Here is a 16,512-nt window from a genome sequence, read left to right on the forward strand (position 1 = left end):
CCAGCTGGACAAGGACTTGTTCTATGAGGAGGAGCCGGTAGCTATTCTAGACCGGCAGGTTCGTTAGTTGAGATCCAAGAGTTTTCCTTCTGTTCATGTTTAATGAAGAGGTCAGCCTCCTGAGGCATCAACCTAGGAGTTCGAGTCTGATGTGCGGAGTCGTTATCCTCACCTTTTTTCCCGACTCAGGTACTTCTTTCTTTTGTCCGTTCGAGGACGAACGGTTGTTTTAGTGGTGGAGGATGTGACAACCCAATGGGGTCATCACTTATTTATTACCCATTCTGCACTTCCGAGGCCTTAAAAACCTCCTCTTGGGTTGCCTCGATTTGCATGCGCAGTCCGGGCGCGTCGCCGGAAGGCTTAAATATGAATTATGTGAGAAAAATGCTAGATTTTGATATTAAATTGAATAAATTTGAATTCGGTCAACGTTTTTTGTAAATGGACCCGGACCAGTGATATGGTGGTCCCGGAAGGTCCGTAGGAAAGTGTGGGACTTGAACGTATGCTCGGAATCGAATTCCTAGGTCCCAAGTCCGAGAAATGAATTTTTTGTGTGAAATTGTTTTCTGGAAATAATTAAGGAAATTAGAAGCGAAATTTGACCAGAAGACTAGGGTATCGGGCCCGTAATTTGGTTACGGCGCCCGGTACAAGTCTAATATATGAATTAAGCACTTTCTATAAAGTTTTGTTGAGAACGAACGTCGTTTGACGTGTCTCGCGCCCAAAATGGGAATTTTATGTCTTATGAAAAATTTGAGAAGGAATCATGAGCTTTGAGGCTTGATTCGATGTATATGATATTATTTTGGCGATTTGATCGCACGGATGAGTTCGTAGGGTGTATTCGAGGTTGTGCGTATGTTTGGTTTGGAGCCCCGAGGGCTCGGGTGGGTTTCGAGTAGGTTCCGGGAGGTCTTAGACTTAAAAACACCAGATGTTGCAGGTCAGGAAAAGTTGCAGGCTCCAGCGCGCCCGCGGTCACCATAATGCGGTCCGCGGTGTGTGTTGCGTGGCCGCGGTCTCCCTAGCGCGGTCCGCGGTGTAGGCTGCGCGGCCGCGGTCGTCCTTGCACGGTCCACGTGGCAAACTTCAGAGAGCCAGCAGTCTTCAGTTTCACCAGCGCGCCCGTGGTCTTTTTTGCATGGTCCGCGCTGGGGGTTTCAGAGAGTAGCAGGTTTTCCAGTTAACCAGCGCGACCGCGGTCCTTTTTGCGCGGTCCGCGCTGGGGCGTCAGAGAGTATAAATACACGGGATTTTCAGTTATTTCTCACTTTTCAAAAACCTAAAACTTAAGAGGCGATTTTCCAAGCAATTCTTCTCCTTCAAAACGGTTGGTAAGTGATTTCTAACTTATTTTCTTCACTCCTTAACACCTTTTAACATAATTTCAACTCCAAATCGAAGATTTTAAATGTGGAAATTTGGGTATATTGGGTAGGACCTAGGGTTTTGCTAAAATTGGGGGTTGGACCTCGATTTGAGGTCTGATTTCAATACTAATCACATATTTGGATTCATGGGGGAATGGGTAACCGGATTCTAGTTCAGACCTCGGGTTTTGACCACGTTGGTCCGAGGGGCGTTTTGGTCATTTTATCTAAATTTGCATCTTAGCTTTAATTTAAATAGTGGAATCAGTTGCTTGATATTTTATTTATGAGATGTAATTGAAATGAATAGATTTGGGCCATTTGGAGTCGGATACTTGTGGCAAAGGCGTGGGTTCTAGTTGATTTTGAGCCGGTTCGAGGTAAGTGGCTTGTCTAACCTTGTGTGGGGGACCTTTCCCCTTAGGAAATGATATTTGGTATTTGTGTGCCTTGTACATGAGGTGACGAGCGCGTACTTGAGCTAATTGTTGAAAAATCCGGTTTTTACTTAAGATATTGAGTCTGAGTTTCCTTTATATTTGCCTTATTTTACTTGCAGTTATAACATGTGTTAGATTAGAAAAGCATGTTTAGTTGATTCAACTTGCCTAATTGTTTAAGTTGCCCTGACTATACTATGTGAAGCATGCTAGGCTAGTGCTACCTGCTGCTTGTCTTTTGTACTTTATTTTCGAATATCCTCTGGTTGTGGTTGCGCATTTACTTTGGGACTGCGGGTTCGATTCTCGATAGATCCCCCTGCATATTTACTTTGGGACTACGGGTTCGATTCACGATAGATCCCCCTGCATATTTACTTTGGGACTGCGGGTTCGATTCCCGATAGATCCCCCTGCATATTTACTTTAGGACTGCGGGTTAGATTCTCGATAGATCCCCCTGCACACTGATAGTTGGACCACAGGACGGTATCCCGGGATATCCTTCGGATTTACACATGTGATCGACTACGGGACGGTATCACGGGAGATCCACTGGACAGTTGATGAAAAAGGGCTACAAGACGGTATCCTGGGAGATCCTCAGTGTTACCATTGGTATTGAGCTGTACATATTCCGTGTTTACTCTGTTTTTTGTGTAGTTGTTATTGCCTTGTTTAACATGTCTTATCTTAATGTTGTACTCATTATTACTGTCTGTTTTCATATTGTGAATTCATATTATATTGTTTAACCACAGTAGGGCCCTGACCTTTCCTCGTCACTACCCAACCGATGTTAGGCTTGTCACTTACTGAGTACCGCTGTGGTGTACTCATGCCCCTTCTGAGCATGTTTTTCATGTGCAGATCCAGGTACCTCCACTCAGGCGCACTATCCTCGAGGCGGAGAGATCTAGTGGAGACTTCAAGGTAAATATGTCGCGTCCGCAGACCAGGAGTCTCTATTCTATTCCAGTTTTAGTAGTTAATCTATCATTTCTCTCAGTTGTTTAGACATTCTGGAGTTAGAGCAGCGTATTACATTTCTATTAGTCTGTGGTTCCCGTGAGTTTCTGGGTTTTGGGATGATATTGTAGACTTCCACATTCTTTTTTTTTAGTTGTATATGCCAAGTGGCACTTATATGCCGTTTTTCTTCTAGTTTTGCTTAGTTTAATTAAATGTTTCCGCAAGTTATATTAATTTCCGCATTGTTAGGCTTACCTAGTCGTAGCGACTAGGTGCCATCACGACATGTTGACGGAGGGCGAACTGGGGTCGTGACAACCAGGCAGGGTGATAGCAGGGCGACTAACCTCCTTGGCCAATTCTCGCGTTCTTCTTACGTGCCATTCACTGAAAGGTAATGCAGTTCACTAGTTAGAGGGGGGAAAGATAGTTTAACAACTACCGCACGATCCAGAATATCAAAGAAGGGTGTTATTCCTAATGCCCAAGTAGCTTCCAACTTATAGATGTGGTCGACTTCACACCGTTTAGATGGACTCTACTAGACACGGCTCCGAGACATCCTAGGACACTTTAAAACCTTAGGCTCTAATACCAAGTTTGTCATGCCCCAACCTCGGGAGGCGCGACCGGCGCTCACTGGTGTGAACCCAACTGAGCAAGCTTTATCAAGCACTTTCTACCCAACTCAATGCGATTAAGGGATCCGATTCCGTTTGATTAGACATTAAAATGGGTTGTACATTAAACATTGATATCTTACTTTATAACACAACCTTAAACCATAGTTAGGCCTCCAACATTTCATACAGTTATAGTTTAGAAGAAAGCAAGAGTACAAAGTTACAACATGGTTCATTGACCTATCCAATACCTGTACATAACCCACACAAACGTCTATGGCGCCTCTAAGGATACAAAAGACAATGATAACAACGCCGGCAACAAGGCCCCGTCTATACCACAAAGTGGATATCTATAACAAAAAGTGTAAAACATAACCCCTTGAAGGAGAAAGGGGCTCACCAAGACGTGAGAGGAGGATGCTCCGCTACACGCGATCGACACTATCTGCTATGGAGCCACCTACATTCATTTAAAAATGTAGCGCCCCCGGCAAAGGGGACGTTAGTACCATGGAATAGTACTAGTATGTATAACTAAACATCATCCTTTTAGAAAGAAAAACCATACAAGAGTAAAGAGGAAATCGTAAAGATAAAAAAGTTTCAAATAAGCACCATGCCAACAATATAAGGAGGTTCACATGATTTTCACATAGTTTCTGAAATTTTAGATTAGAGCATCCCACACTGTTGCATCATAATCCATATTACCACCGCTTCCGTGAGTGGAGTCCGATCACGGTCGCTATCGGCTATGTCGTCTCCACGAGACGTTACCGTTATTTCATTCACACTTTCCAGTTCCAATCGTCAATATATGACCACCATGTGTATATATCATGGGGTCTGATCACGGACCGATCGGCTAAGCCGTCTCCCCAAAACGTTACCATTATTTCATTATTCATCTCACTCCAATCTTTGGTTACACATGTATTAGTTTACCAGCACTTGAGGCCACAATTTCCACATTCCATAATTCATGTTTCACATTGTTCCCTTTTTCAACATTTACTTTGTCACTTAATATCATAGGCACATACAAAAGCAATTTAAGTCATAAGCATAGAGGGACTTCATCATGTTTGGCGTATTAGTCCCAACGTAACCTTGGCATGACATTTAGGTATTTAGCATATAGATCATGTTCTCCACACACCTTCCATTTACAAAGAATAGCACAATAAACACATGAAAGGTGTACCCACCACATACATTTTCACAACATTAATTCACTTAACATAGCAAGTATTGCATCAATCACATTTCGAACTTACAATATTTACACGGGCACCATGGAAGCTCAATTTCTAAGAGGAGGGGGTTTTAGCCATACAAACCTTAATGGAGCTTTCCTTAAATCTTTATAATAAATTCTAGGACTCTTAGCACATCAATCTATTTTATGAGAATTGCAAACTGAACCAAGAATTAGAGACATGCTTGGGATTCTAGTTAATTTGAGCATATTACCAAGCACTAATTGTGAACAGTGATTCTAGGACCCTTTTGTGAGAGATTTCAATCATTTTTTACCCCAATTGCTATCTTTTTAATTCACAACCTCCCAATACTCCATTATCTATTGTGCATGCAAGATTACTAGCCCTTATACCCATGGACCCCACTTGTTAATTACCTATTTCAATAGAAATTTTGAAATTATAGATGAGGGTACAGTCCTTACCACTTAGGATGAAGACCTAGTGATTCCAATTGACAATCTTCAAGGATTTGGGGCAAGGATTGGCAGGGGACTTGACTTGATGAAGATTACTCCCTCTCTCACTCTATATGCTGGGAAATAATAGAAAAATGGTCTAATGGGGTGTTTTTAATAGGATGGGGTCAGGTTTAAAAATTAGAAAATAGGAGCCCCGACGAAATCTGCAGTCACATATGTGATCGCATTCCTGACATGCAGCTCGTAAAATGGACTGCAAAAAATGGTCCCAAAAACCTGAAAGCACTGCCTGGGTATGCGGCAGAAATGCTGTCTACACCCGTTCTGTGGTCGCATAATGCACTGCAGAACTGCCCCTTACAATATCCCAAAGGGATTGTGTGACGACTATGCGGCCCGCATATCGATTATGCGATCGCATAATTGGCTGCATAGTTGACCTCAAATTGACTGATGTTCTAAACGTCAATACCACACAAGAGGGGGGTGATTTGTGTGGTACCCAATTTTCGATCTAGAAGAACCAGGTTCTTCTAAGTGATCTAACTACTATTGTTTGCGGATTTAAAAGTACATAAATTAAAGAACACAAAGATTTTTACATGGAAAACACCTGGCTCATAAGGCTAAAAAACCACGACCTACTACTCAGTAGGATTTTCCCTAACTTCCACTAAAACCACTGAGCCAAAATAGCATTTACAAGAACTCTTTGTAAACCTAAGGATTAACTCTAATCCCTTTGTAGCACATAGCCTCAACTGTTGCGACAACTTCAAGTTAGCCTATAACTTGAATACTCAAAGTACCTATTACAATTGCTTCTATAAAAGCTGAAAGGTACAACTTTAAACCACCTACTGCAATTGAACTAGAATAAGAAAAAACACAATGGAACTGGTTCTTCTATCTCGTTCAAGTAACTTCGGGAATGCACACTCAATTCTCACATAAATTGCTCGCAAAATTGCCTCGCTCTTTTGCTCTCAATTTAGTTTAACTTATGTGTTTGTTCAATGCCTGTAAAAGAGAACAATCACTGTTATTTAATGAGTTAGTAATTAGAGTTTGATTGAGACTTGATTGTTGATGTTCCATCGAAGTTGAGTCCTTGAACAACACAAACTCCAACCCTATCTTTTATCCGGATTGTGTTCTCTTCTCATAAGGAGACTTTCTCTCCTTATCCCTTATGCTACCTTTTCAATCAAATCAGGAGATATTGCTGCTTGATCAATGGGACTTATTTCCTTCACGTGCATCTCACATGTATAGGTTGACAAACACTGTGCTTCACATGATGGACCTGGTCCATGACTGAGTTCATTTGTCATTCTTCAAAACTTCACATGTTCTTGGGCCAACAAATTCCCCCTTTTTGATGATGACAAACTCTGTGCTTTTTACTGATCAAAGAACCTGTAAGAACTCAGCTTAACCATCAACACTTAACTTAGAAATTTTACTTATCATTAAGGACCAGGTTAATTAGGTTATAAATATCACTTAATTCAGAATAATGAGTAAAGCACAATATCTCTTCCCCTTTTTGGCATCATCGAAAAGTTGCATACACTGCGTGAATCCCAGATTTTAATAAGTACTCATGGCCACTGGGGCAACTGCAAGTGAAATCTTTGTGCAATTATCAATAATCAACAAACATATTTAAACTACCAAGATCAGAAACATCATTGAACAAGAGAAAACAGCAGTTGTCATTGATAGAGATATGCTTCCACAAACAGACCACAAAAAGAAAGAAAAACTGTCAAAACATGAGCAAAAACAAACAGAAACATCCCTAATCTGGGTCACTGGAGGTACTAGACTGGTTCAGAAGACAAGTGCTAGGAGACCTAAGGCTTGGAAGAACTAGAGGGTTGAGATTGGAGAAGTTTCAGCATATTTTGAAGCATTCCATCACTCTTCTCCTTTTCTTTTGCTAGCTCAGTTCTAAGGCCATCTCTCTCAGTTTCCAATTCAGCCACACGAGCCTTGAGCCTAGCAATTTCATCATCCTTAGTTCCACATTCCTGAACCAAAGCCCTAACCTTGTTGTTGATGGGTGTCCTCAGAGATGAACCAGGTTCAACTGGGATGGCATTGACTGGATAGTCACAAGCCAGCTGGGTCTTAACACCAAAATATTCCTTGCTTGATGCCATTTCCCATTTCATCAAAGGCATATTCAGCCTGTCCAAAACTGTAGTCAGTATGAACCCATATGGAGTGGCATGAGCCTTGGAGCCATTGTGACCCTGTCTAGCAATTTGACAATAAAAGTAGGCCAGTTGATCTCCATTCCTCTCACCAGGCACTCCATAAGAACCAGGTCCATGTAATTTGCAGTGTGCCTTCTCTCCTATCTGGGAAATAGGCACTTGTTAACAAATTCAAACAAGACCTTGTGCTCAGGCCTCGTTTCACTTTTTTGCACAAATCTGGCTTACGACACATCTCTAGAGTCACAGAACCTCCTACTGATTTCAAGAGCAGTAGGGAGAGAATCCATACATGGACACCTTTTCCTTGTATAGTCATCATACCCTTCAGTAGGTATGTCCAGGATCTCACCCAGTTTGAGTGCATCAAACTTCACTTTGACTCCTTTCACCAGGCTGGTGACTACTCCATCCTGCACAGCAGCCTTGGCCATAAATTCAATCAGTTCATTCCTGGCCAGCCTCCCATCCGTTTCAAGGACCATGTCCTTCCAACCTTGTGCAGCTAAAGCATCCACCAGTCTCCTCATCCTTGGTTCTTCGAGGTCCTTCAACAGTCTACCTTTCAAGATTTCTCCTGCCAAAAATGGCAAACTTATCCTGTTCCTTCTCAGATTCCTCTTCTTCTTGTTCTCCACTCCATTCATCATCTTCTTCAGTAGTTTTAACCTGCTTGCCTTTTACTGTAGATCTTGTCCTCTTGGCTAATGAGGGTTCAGCAGACACAGGTACAGAAAAAGACTTATTGGAAGAGGTCTTGGACTTTTTAGGTTTTGGTATGGGAACCTCCACTGTTGTTCCCCCTTCTTGATGGACCAGTTCCATCTCCTCTTCTTCTACAACCTCAGAGGATTATGCAACCTTTCCCTTTCCCTTCTCCATTTTCTTTTTCTTGGTTTCTTCCAGAGCTTTTTGTAGGTCAACTTCACTTTGTCTTACCATGCTTCTTGTAGCTCTTACCTTAGGCACTGAAGGGGCAGTAGATTTTGGGGATGAAAGTTTTCTTTTCTTGGTTGGTTTGGGTACATTTGGGGCTTTTTATGAGGTACCTTTGCGTTTCTTTGGGTCATAACTTGCCCCAACCCTTTTTAGAAGATCACCCAGAGTTTCCTCAGGAGATGAACCAGGTTCATCTCTTTGTTTGCTTAGATTAACCAACCCTTCAGCTGCTTCCCCAAAACCAATTCCCCCTGACTTTCTGCCAGTCTCTTCTGCACCCCCACATATAGCAAGAACTGCTCCTTTCCCTTTTCCCCCCTCTTCACCACTTGCTCCCTCTCTCTCTTTTCCTTTTTTTTTACCTCCACTCCTGCTCGATTCAGCCAACTTTACATCTCTAACAGGTCCTACTAGAACAAACCTATTTTCTAAGTTTTTAACCATAGAAGAACTTACCTCAGCATGCGTTTCTTCAATTTTCTCAGTGTCAAAAGACCCATGCCCTTCACCTTCACTGGCAGATATAAAGGATTCCGAGTCAGATTTGGAGTCGGACTCTTGAGCTGGGCTTTCTTTCATCTGGCTAGCTTTCTATCTCTCATAAAAATCTTTCCTCAAGGCTCCAGATGCTACGATTTTTCTAGCCAACATTTTCTGCCTTCGGAACCTAGGTTTTGGGGATTCACTAGGAGGAGTGGATGAGGATGAATTTGAGGGTGATGGTGGTGGAGGAGTGACAGGATGATCTTGTGGGTTAGACATGGTTGATTGTTTCTTGAGAGAATTTGGGAATTTCTGGAGAAGAGAAGCAATTAGAATTGGAGAAATATTTTTGACGCTTTTAGAATAATGAAGAAGATTAGAGATGTGGTGTGTATTTAAAGGCAATTAGACATTAATGCAGCAAGGACGGCTTTTCAGGGGTCAATTAGAAGTCTAATCAAGGTGTAATTCTAGACTTTTAATGATTATTTGGCTTCCCTAGATGTGAGCACCTAATTTCTGCCCTACATGAAAGTAACTCCTAAAATAAGCCAAAAATAATTTTAATTGATTTTAGAAGTTTTTCTTTATTTAATTGCATTTCATGCATTTTTAATTTTTTTTAAAATCATAGAAAAAAATCATAAAAATTGTCATGTTTTAATTTCATGCCATCTTAGGTTCAATTTGCATGTAATAATTAATTTTATTAAAATGAAAAAAAATCAAATCACAAAAAAATAGTCATTTTTGCATATTTAGATTTTAGTCTTTAAAATTAACATTTTTTCTTTAGTTTAAAGTCAACTAGTTGTTTTAATGTTAAAAATAAATAAAGAATTCTAATTTATACAAAAATAGATTAATTTAGGGTTTTAATTAATTAAAAGAAAACAAATAAAAGGAAAATAGTAAGAATATTTTTTTTCTTGTTTCTTTTAAATTTGGGCTAATTCCCAGAATTGTCCAAATTAATTTTAAACTCCGACCCAATTTTCATAACCCAATTCCCTTCGGCCCATTTCTCTTGACCCAAATCCCCTCGTTAAAACCCCTAAAATCTAGACCTAGATTTTTTCAGTTTTTTACATGCCTTAGAAATCTAGAGCCACGGCGCATCCCACCCTTGTGCTTCTTCATTCATTTTTCTCAAAATCCCAGGGGAAGAACACACAGAAAAACCCCATAGCAGCCGTGACCCCTGGAAAAAACCAATGAGGCCACCATACTTTTCCTCCTTTCTTCTCCATCACGAAAGACTCATAAATTCCACCTTTTTCTTCCTCCAAAACACCACCATTTACAGCTGAAAAGTCAGCGAAATGGCCATGAAAACCAAGCTAAAAATCATCTTTAAACCAGCCCCAAAACCACGAGATTTAGCCCCATAAATTCAGCTTAAAACAGTCACGAAAGACAGCCCCATGTAAGCCCCCAAACCTTCGTCAAACCAGCTGTAAATCCTCTGCTTTAACCATAAAAAATCAGTAACAGTTGCTCCAAAAGTCAGTCCCTAAGCAACCCTCATATTCGTCCGAACATCATCATTGTCAGCCTAACAAATATTGCTAGTTGTAGATGAAAATCACCCAGCAAAACAGCTCCAAAACTAGTCCAAGATCAGTCTCGAAACCATCGATAACGTGAGGTGATGTTCGAGTTTGCCAGTTGAAGTTTCCGGCGATGTCGCCTTTAGAATTCTCTGTTCGTTATTCAGTTATTTTGCCGACTTTGTGCTTGCTTCATTAATACAAAGCTAAACCATGTCATGACATTGCCGAATCTCTGTTGCTGCTGCTGAAAATTGATATTTGAGCTCCTCGTTTGATTTGGATTCCGCTTTTATTTGGTTTATCTCTTGGTGTCTGGTTGACTCCGCTAGAATTAAGCCTTGATTTGGTCTTTTGGATTTACGGCCAAGGTATGATTCTAGTTTCAAATGATGTAATGGTTGTTTGGACGGTGATGTGTTATGAAATTCGTGATGATTATGCACCTGAGCACTTGAAGATTTTTATTTTAGTTTCAACGCGAAATGGGATATGGCCTATGTTAAGCTCGAATCATGTTTACTCTTCGATGCATCTGTTTGGTGTTGTTGGTTGCCTATTGATTAGTTTAATGCATTATTTGAATAATAGTGTTATAGTGAAATTTTTTATTTCTCTGTTGCAATGCTCCTTTTAATAGTAAGATTTTGGGCTTTAGTTATTAATCTTCTGCTGAAAGATAGAAATGAACATGTTTGGCTTTTTTGTTTGTTTGTTTTATCCATGAATCAGTAAGTTAGTATGTGTACCAACTGATAGGATAATAATAATGTAATGTTAAAGACTGTTTCCCTTTTGTCACTGCGCAATAACAAACTGATTTGTTTGCTTAGATAAAAAAAAATCATTTTCATGATTGTTTAACCAAAAAATAGATTTTTAGTCAAAGCTAGAAATTAGAAGAATCGGGTTACTGATAATCGAAAAAGTAAATAAAGAAAGAAATTTTGAAATAGCCAAGTATGAAAGCTAGTAAATCAGAGTATATTTCAATAGTCACTTGTCCCTCGACTGATTACATATTTCCCCTTTTATAGATCCCTTTGAGAATCTTTGAGGATGCACGTTATGCCTAAGTCATAATGAGGCTATTATGAGCATTTATTGACATTAAATGTTACGTTACATAAACATTACATTGAATGTATATATTCCTTAACGGTTCCAGCATTTACTACTCTTGAAATGCTGTATTTGTATCTTTTTCTTTAGCCAGGTTCATTCTTCTCATTGCTCGTATGTAGCTAACCTTAAATAGGGATGGGGCTTCTAAGCCTCTCATCTCGTACCTCTTTCTGAGCCTCTCGTCTCGTACCTCTTTCTGTTCGCACCTGTTTGTAATTCTTGGACTAATCATAACCCATTGACCATTCCACGTGTCATGACATGTTACCATATATTTATGAATACAATTTTTCCCAATACAGATAGTCCCCCCACTTTCTATTTATACATCAGTTTGAATATTTGGGAAGTGTAATTCATTAAAGGAGAATTTTTGTCACCATTAATGCTCTGACAAAGTTGACGCTTCAACTGTCACTTCCTTTTAATGCACTAGACACGTGTCCCTTTCTTATTGGTTACACTATTTTGCAGCACTTTTTTAGGCTTTCTTTTCAGCTTCACTTTTCACGAAGTATCAGTTATCATCATTATGGTTCTTCTATCATCGTACTTTTTCCCTTTTCCAATTACACATTAGAAAAAATATAACCTCACTTCTTGTCTTGCTTCACATAAAGCGTATCGAACACTCTAACCTTTCGAATCCTCCTTATTATTTTCTGTTTTACTTCAACCTTCTCTGCCATGGCTTCATCAAGTTCTAACCCTAAGAAAACTCCAATTCTGGATAACTTCCCTAATGCTCCGATTAGACATAGAAGAGGAGGTAGATTCCGTAACGTAGGATCTGCTCGTGGTAGTATGTCAACTCCTCCTTCTAGCTCTGGTCCCTCTTCTGGGACCAGAGGTTCACATTCTCAAAGGAGTTCTTCTCGTAACAAAGAATCTTCTGAGCCACTCCATGAGCCTTTGGTAGAGGAAATAATCCCTTCTGAATTTTCCTTTTATCATGATAGAGAATCTCTAAAAGCTCAAGTTGCTTCTTTAGATCGCGCTGATCCCTTTCCTACTCAAATCACAGGTGCTTTAGCTCCTATAGTTCGTAAGGACTGTCATTGGGAGAAGATTTCCCCATTATTATACCTAATTCAAATCAAAGGATCACATCTTACTTAGTAGGTTACTCCTTTGTTTACACCTACCACTTTACTTTAGGGTTCAAACCGTCCATTGACCCGGTCATTTTAGATTTTTGTCATTTTTTTAACGTATGCTTGGGTCAAATTTGTCCAATTGTGTGGAGAGTTGTCGACTGCTTGAAGCATCTTGCTAACAGGGCAGATGTTGAATTTACTTTCCCCCACCTAATTCACCTTTATTCTCCTAGGTTTTTTTGAAACGGCGTGTTTGGTTTAGCAGCCAGGAGTAAAAGGGTCTTAGTGAGTCCTGAGGATGATAAAGACCGTGGCTGGTACGCTCGATTTGTTGCTGCTCCCACTGTAGGTTTAGTGGGTGAAAAGAATATCGCTTCCCTGAGAAGTGGAATTTTGCACGTAAGTGTTAAATTCTTCCCGTGCCTTTTTATTCTTAGGCTCGCTTATTTTTCATAATCTCGCTTCTTTTTCTTTTCAGCAACCATGGGTATTGTGGAATCTGTACCCAATTTCCGTGGTTGGGTAGAAAAGTTACTGAAGCTTGCACCGATGGAAGGTAGATCATGGAAAACCCTTTCCAATCGTTATGGTTGGCAAGTAAAAACTCATGGTAAGGATTTTTGTTTTTACCTTATCTATATTTAAATATTCGTTGTTCTGACTTTTAACCTTCTTTTTCTCAGGTTTTGCCATTCGAGGAGTTACTCCAGAGGATATCTTGGCGTCTCGTGATCAAGATATATTCTTGGGATCTGTAGATCAAGATATAGCCTCGAGATCTGAAGAGAGAAAATCTGCTGAAGAAGATGATTCTGAAGGAGAGGACGAGGGTTCCCTGATATCAAGACCACGAGCCAGGAGACGTATCATATCTGAAGATGAGGCTGATGTCTCCCCGAACCTCCCTCTTTCTGAACCTGTTATTACTCCAGTGATCATTCCTGATGATGATGTCTCTCCTCCTCCTGACACTCATGAATCCATAAATGAGCCTTTTATTAGTGGTTTCAGTAGTGGCCTTTTAGGATAAGTTCTAAATGAACTTCCTTTGTCTTCCTTTACCTCTACCGTTCCTGTGATTGTTTCCTTACCTTCGTCATCTATTACTTCCGTAACTTCCTCCACTGCTCCTCCTATAATTCCTCCCCCCACTGTTCACCATACAGAAGTGGGCTCTTCAAGTGGGGGTTCTACTATGAGGAGCGTGACCATTAAAGTTCGTGCCAACATCATCCTTTTAAGAAAGTCTGGGCAAGCTGATACGTGGCTCGAACCTTTGATTGGCCCCATTGAGAAGGCTAAACTTGAAAGCTATAGTAATATGACCCTCCTGAATGATATTATGCATGCAAGTTTGAAGGTATTTTCTGGTGTATTATTTTATTCAAGACTTTTGACTTCGGGATCCCTAACCTTACCTCCTTTTTTACTTGTTTGAGCAGGCCAATCTCATCGGTACTGAACTAATGACCCGAGTCTCCCTCTTGGAAAAACTGGCTCGTGACTTAGAAACGACTGCTCATGACGCAGAAGAAGTTGCCCGTGGCTCTCAATTGGAAGCCAACAACTGGAAGGGCCAGTTTGAAAGTGCAAAAATCGATATGGAGAACTTGGAGAAGAGAAAAAGTACCTTGGAGAAGCAAGTTCAAGCACTAGCCTCTGAACTGGCAACGATTAAGGCTACTTCAGACCAGACTAAGAAGGAAAAAGAGCGCCTTGAATCTTCCTTTTCGGAACAGCTGTCCAAGGTCAATGAGGAGAATAGGGCTCTAAAGACTTTGCTGGCTCAGAAAGAGATACATACGGGGGAGCTAGCACAAGACCTTTCTCCGGCACAAGAAGAACTACGAGCTTCTGTAGACAAGATTCATGCTCTGGAAAATTCTCACACCACACTTCAATCATCTTATAGTTCTGTCCTAGCTAAGAATGAAGTTGCTACATGGGAGAAAGATTATGAACTTCTCAAAGAGTTAACCAATATTGAAGTGAGTTGGACCTTTTTAAAGTCTCATCGTGACACCTTGGTGGAAATGGGCCAAGAAAATTTCAACCTTGAATCTGAATTAGCCAAGGTGAATGAGGCTATTGAGCGAGCACAACAACCATAGGATTTTTCATCTCCCGAGGCTGGACCTTCTGTGACCGAAACTCCTTTGGTTGAGACTCCTTTGGTTGAAACTCCTATGGTGGAGACTCCCGCAGTTGAAGTTCCTTTGGTAGAGACTCCCTCAGTTGAAGTCCCCGTGACTGTTGAAATTGCCACGAGCGTTGCACCTTCCTCAAGTTCATCCGTGCCTCTTGCTGCTAATCAAGCTGAGACTTTGCCTGTTGATGCTCCTACTGCTGTGATTGAAGATTAACCTTTAGTTGTTGATGATATTGTTCCAGTTGAGCCCGCCGATGATCTTTCTTCAGTTCCTTCTTCTTAATGAAAAAGTTTTTATAATTGTTTGAAATTCCTTTTTGCAGGTACCAATCTGGAAAAATATGTTTAAAGTTTTTGGTTTCTTGTGATAAATTTTTTTTGGAATCAAACTCCTTGTTATCAGTCAAGGTTTGATTTTAGAAGTTCAAGTCCCCAAGTCTTGTTAAGGGGCACTTTTTTCTGTATGAACAATTCGACGACTAAGTTTTATACTTAGTCTTTAGTTTTAAAACACTAAGAAGTTTGTCTTTAAGCTTCCATCTCTTCTATTCGTGCCTTTTATTTTCAAGGACTTAAAGAATAGACTGCATTTTTATTCTTTGAAAATGCTTTCATTATCCTCATGACTAAATGACATGAGTTTTATAAAAGAGGGGCCTTTTATATTTTGACACTTGATGAAGAAGACGTCACAACTTCATAATGGTGTTTATTATACGATACAAGAAATAGGAACACACATGTTTCTCTGCAATAACTTGAACAAGTTTTTATTTCTGAACCTTGAAAAGTTTTGAGTCATCCTTTACATGTATTTGAATTACATCAATACTTTCTCCTAACTGTTTTTCTTGTAACAGATTTAAAAAAGAAGAACAATAGATACAGGGTTTTTCCTTATAACCCGTTTTGGTATATAGTGTTTACCCTAACTGTTTATGAAATACAATGGGTTCCCCTTAGCTCCAAAACATTAGGAAGGGTTTGAGAGGTGACTCCATTGTTCTCATGGGAAAGAATACTATGATGAATGCCATAACTCGTTAACTTCCACTCCGTACTTGACTCTTCTTAGGCTTGATTTTTTCTCAATCTTCTTTGCCTTTTATATACACGTGATTGTATATACTATGTAGTCCCCCAAGTGTTTGAGTGCTGAAGTATAAAGCCATCGAGCACTTGATAGTTTCTTTCGCCTGGTCCTTTTCCTGAAAAGGAAATACATACAGGACTCGGTGAGAGCGATTATAGATGAAGACTGCTTAACCCGTATATGTTTCTATCAGAATTATTGTAACCCTGTGCCAAGAATTTCAGTTTATTCCATTTTGCCTTACAGGTCGTGACTCATCATTTAGTACGGGTAAGCGTTTTGCCTATCATCTAAAATCGTTAGTAAAATTTTAATAATTCAAAAAATAAAATCTAACATAATGATACCTGACCATGTGTTTCCCTTAGAAGTAGTATCTCTTCAAATGAACAGCATTCCAGTGTGAAGGAAGTATCTTCCCGTCCATTGTCTCCAACTCATATGCTCCTTTCCCTGCAATATCACGAACTCTATAGGGTCCTTCCCAAGTTGGACTTATTTTGCCCGCGTTGGCTGCCTTTGTTGATTGAAAAAACTTTTTAAGCATGAAGTCCCCAATTTTGAAGTATCTCAGACGTGCTTTCCTGTTGTAATAACGTTCGATCACTTGTTTTTGTGCGGCCATTCTTATTAACGCAGCTTCTCTCCTGCCTTCCAGTAGATCTAAATTGACCTGCATCTCTTCATCATCTTGTGTTGCTTGTGAGAATCTCGTACTTAGTTCTCCTATTTCAACTGGGATTAGAGTAC

At 40.1% G+C, this 16,512-nt stretch overlaps 2 protein-coding genes across 2 annotated transcripts; both read left to right on the forward strand.

The window, feature by feature from the left end:
- Nucleotides 1-13,002: 13,002 nt before the first annotated feature.
- Nucleotides 13,003-14,116, forward strand: LOC109243375. The gene is made up of 2 exons (XM_019410301.1): nucleotides 13,003-13,130; nucleotides 13,204-14,116. The coding sequence occupies exons 1-2, from the start codon at nucleotides 13,004-13,006 to the stop codon at nucleotides 13,548-13,550; spliced, it is 474 nt and encodes a 157-aa protein (XP_019265846.1). The 5' UTR covers nucleotide 13,003; the 3' UTR covers nucleotides 13,551-14,116.
- On the forward strand, nucleotides 13,557-15,173 carry LOC109243376 (fibrinogen- and Ig-binding protein-like). The gene is made up of 2 exons (XM_019410302.1): nucleotides 13,557-13,880; nucleotides 13,963-15,173. The coding sequence occupies exons 1-2, from the start codon at nucleotides 13,716-13,718 to the stop codon at nucleotides 14,629-14,631; spliced, it is 834 nt and encodes a 277-aa protein (XP_019265847.1). The 5' UTR covers nucleotides 13,557-13,715; the 3' UTR covers nucleotides 14,632-15,173.
- The last annotated feature ends 1,339 nt before the right edge of the window (nucleotides 15,174-16,512 follow it).

Source organism: Nicotiana attenuata, unplaced genomic scaffold (assembly GCF_001879085.1).
Source record: "Nicotiana attenuata strain UT unplaced genomic scaffold, NIATTr2, whole genome shotgun sequence".
In the NCBI taxonomy this organism is placed as follows: Eukaryota; Viridiplantae; Streptophyta; class Magnoliopsida; order Solanales; family Solanaceae; genus Nicotiana; species Nicotiana attenuata.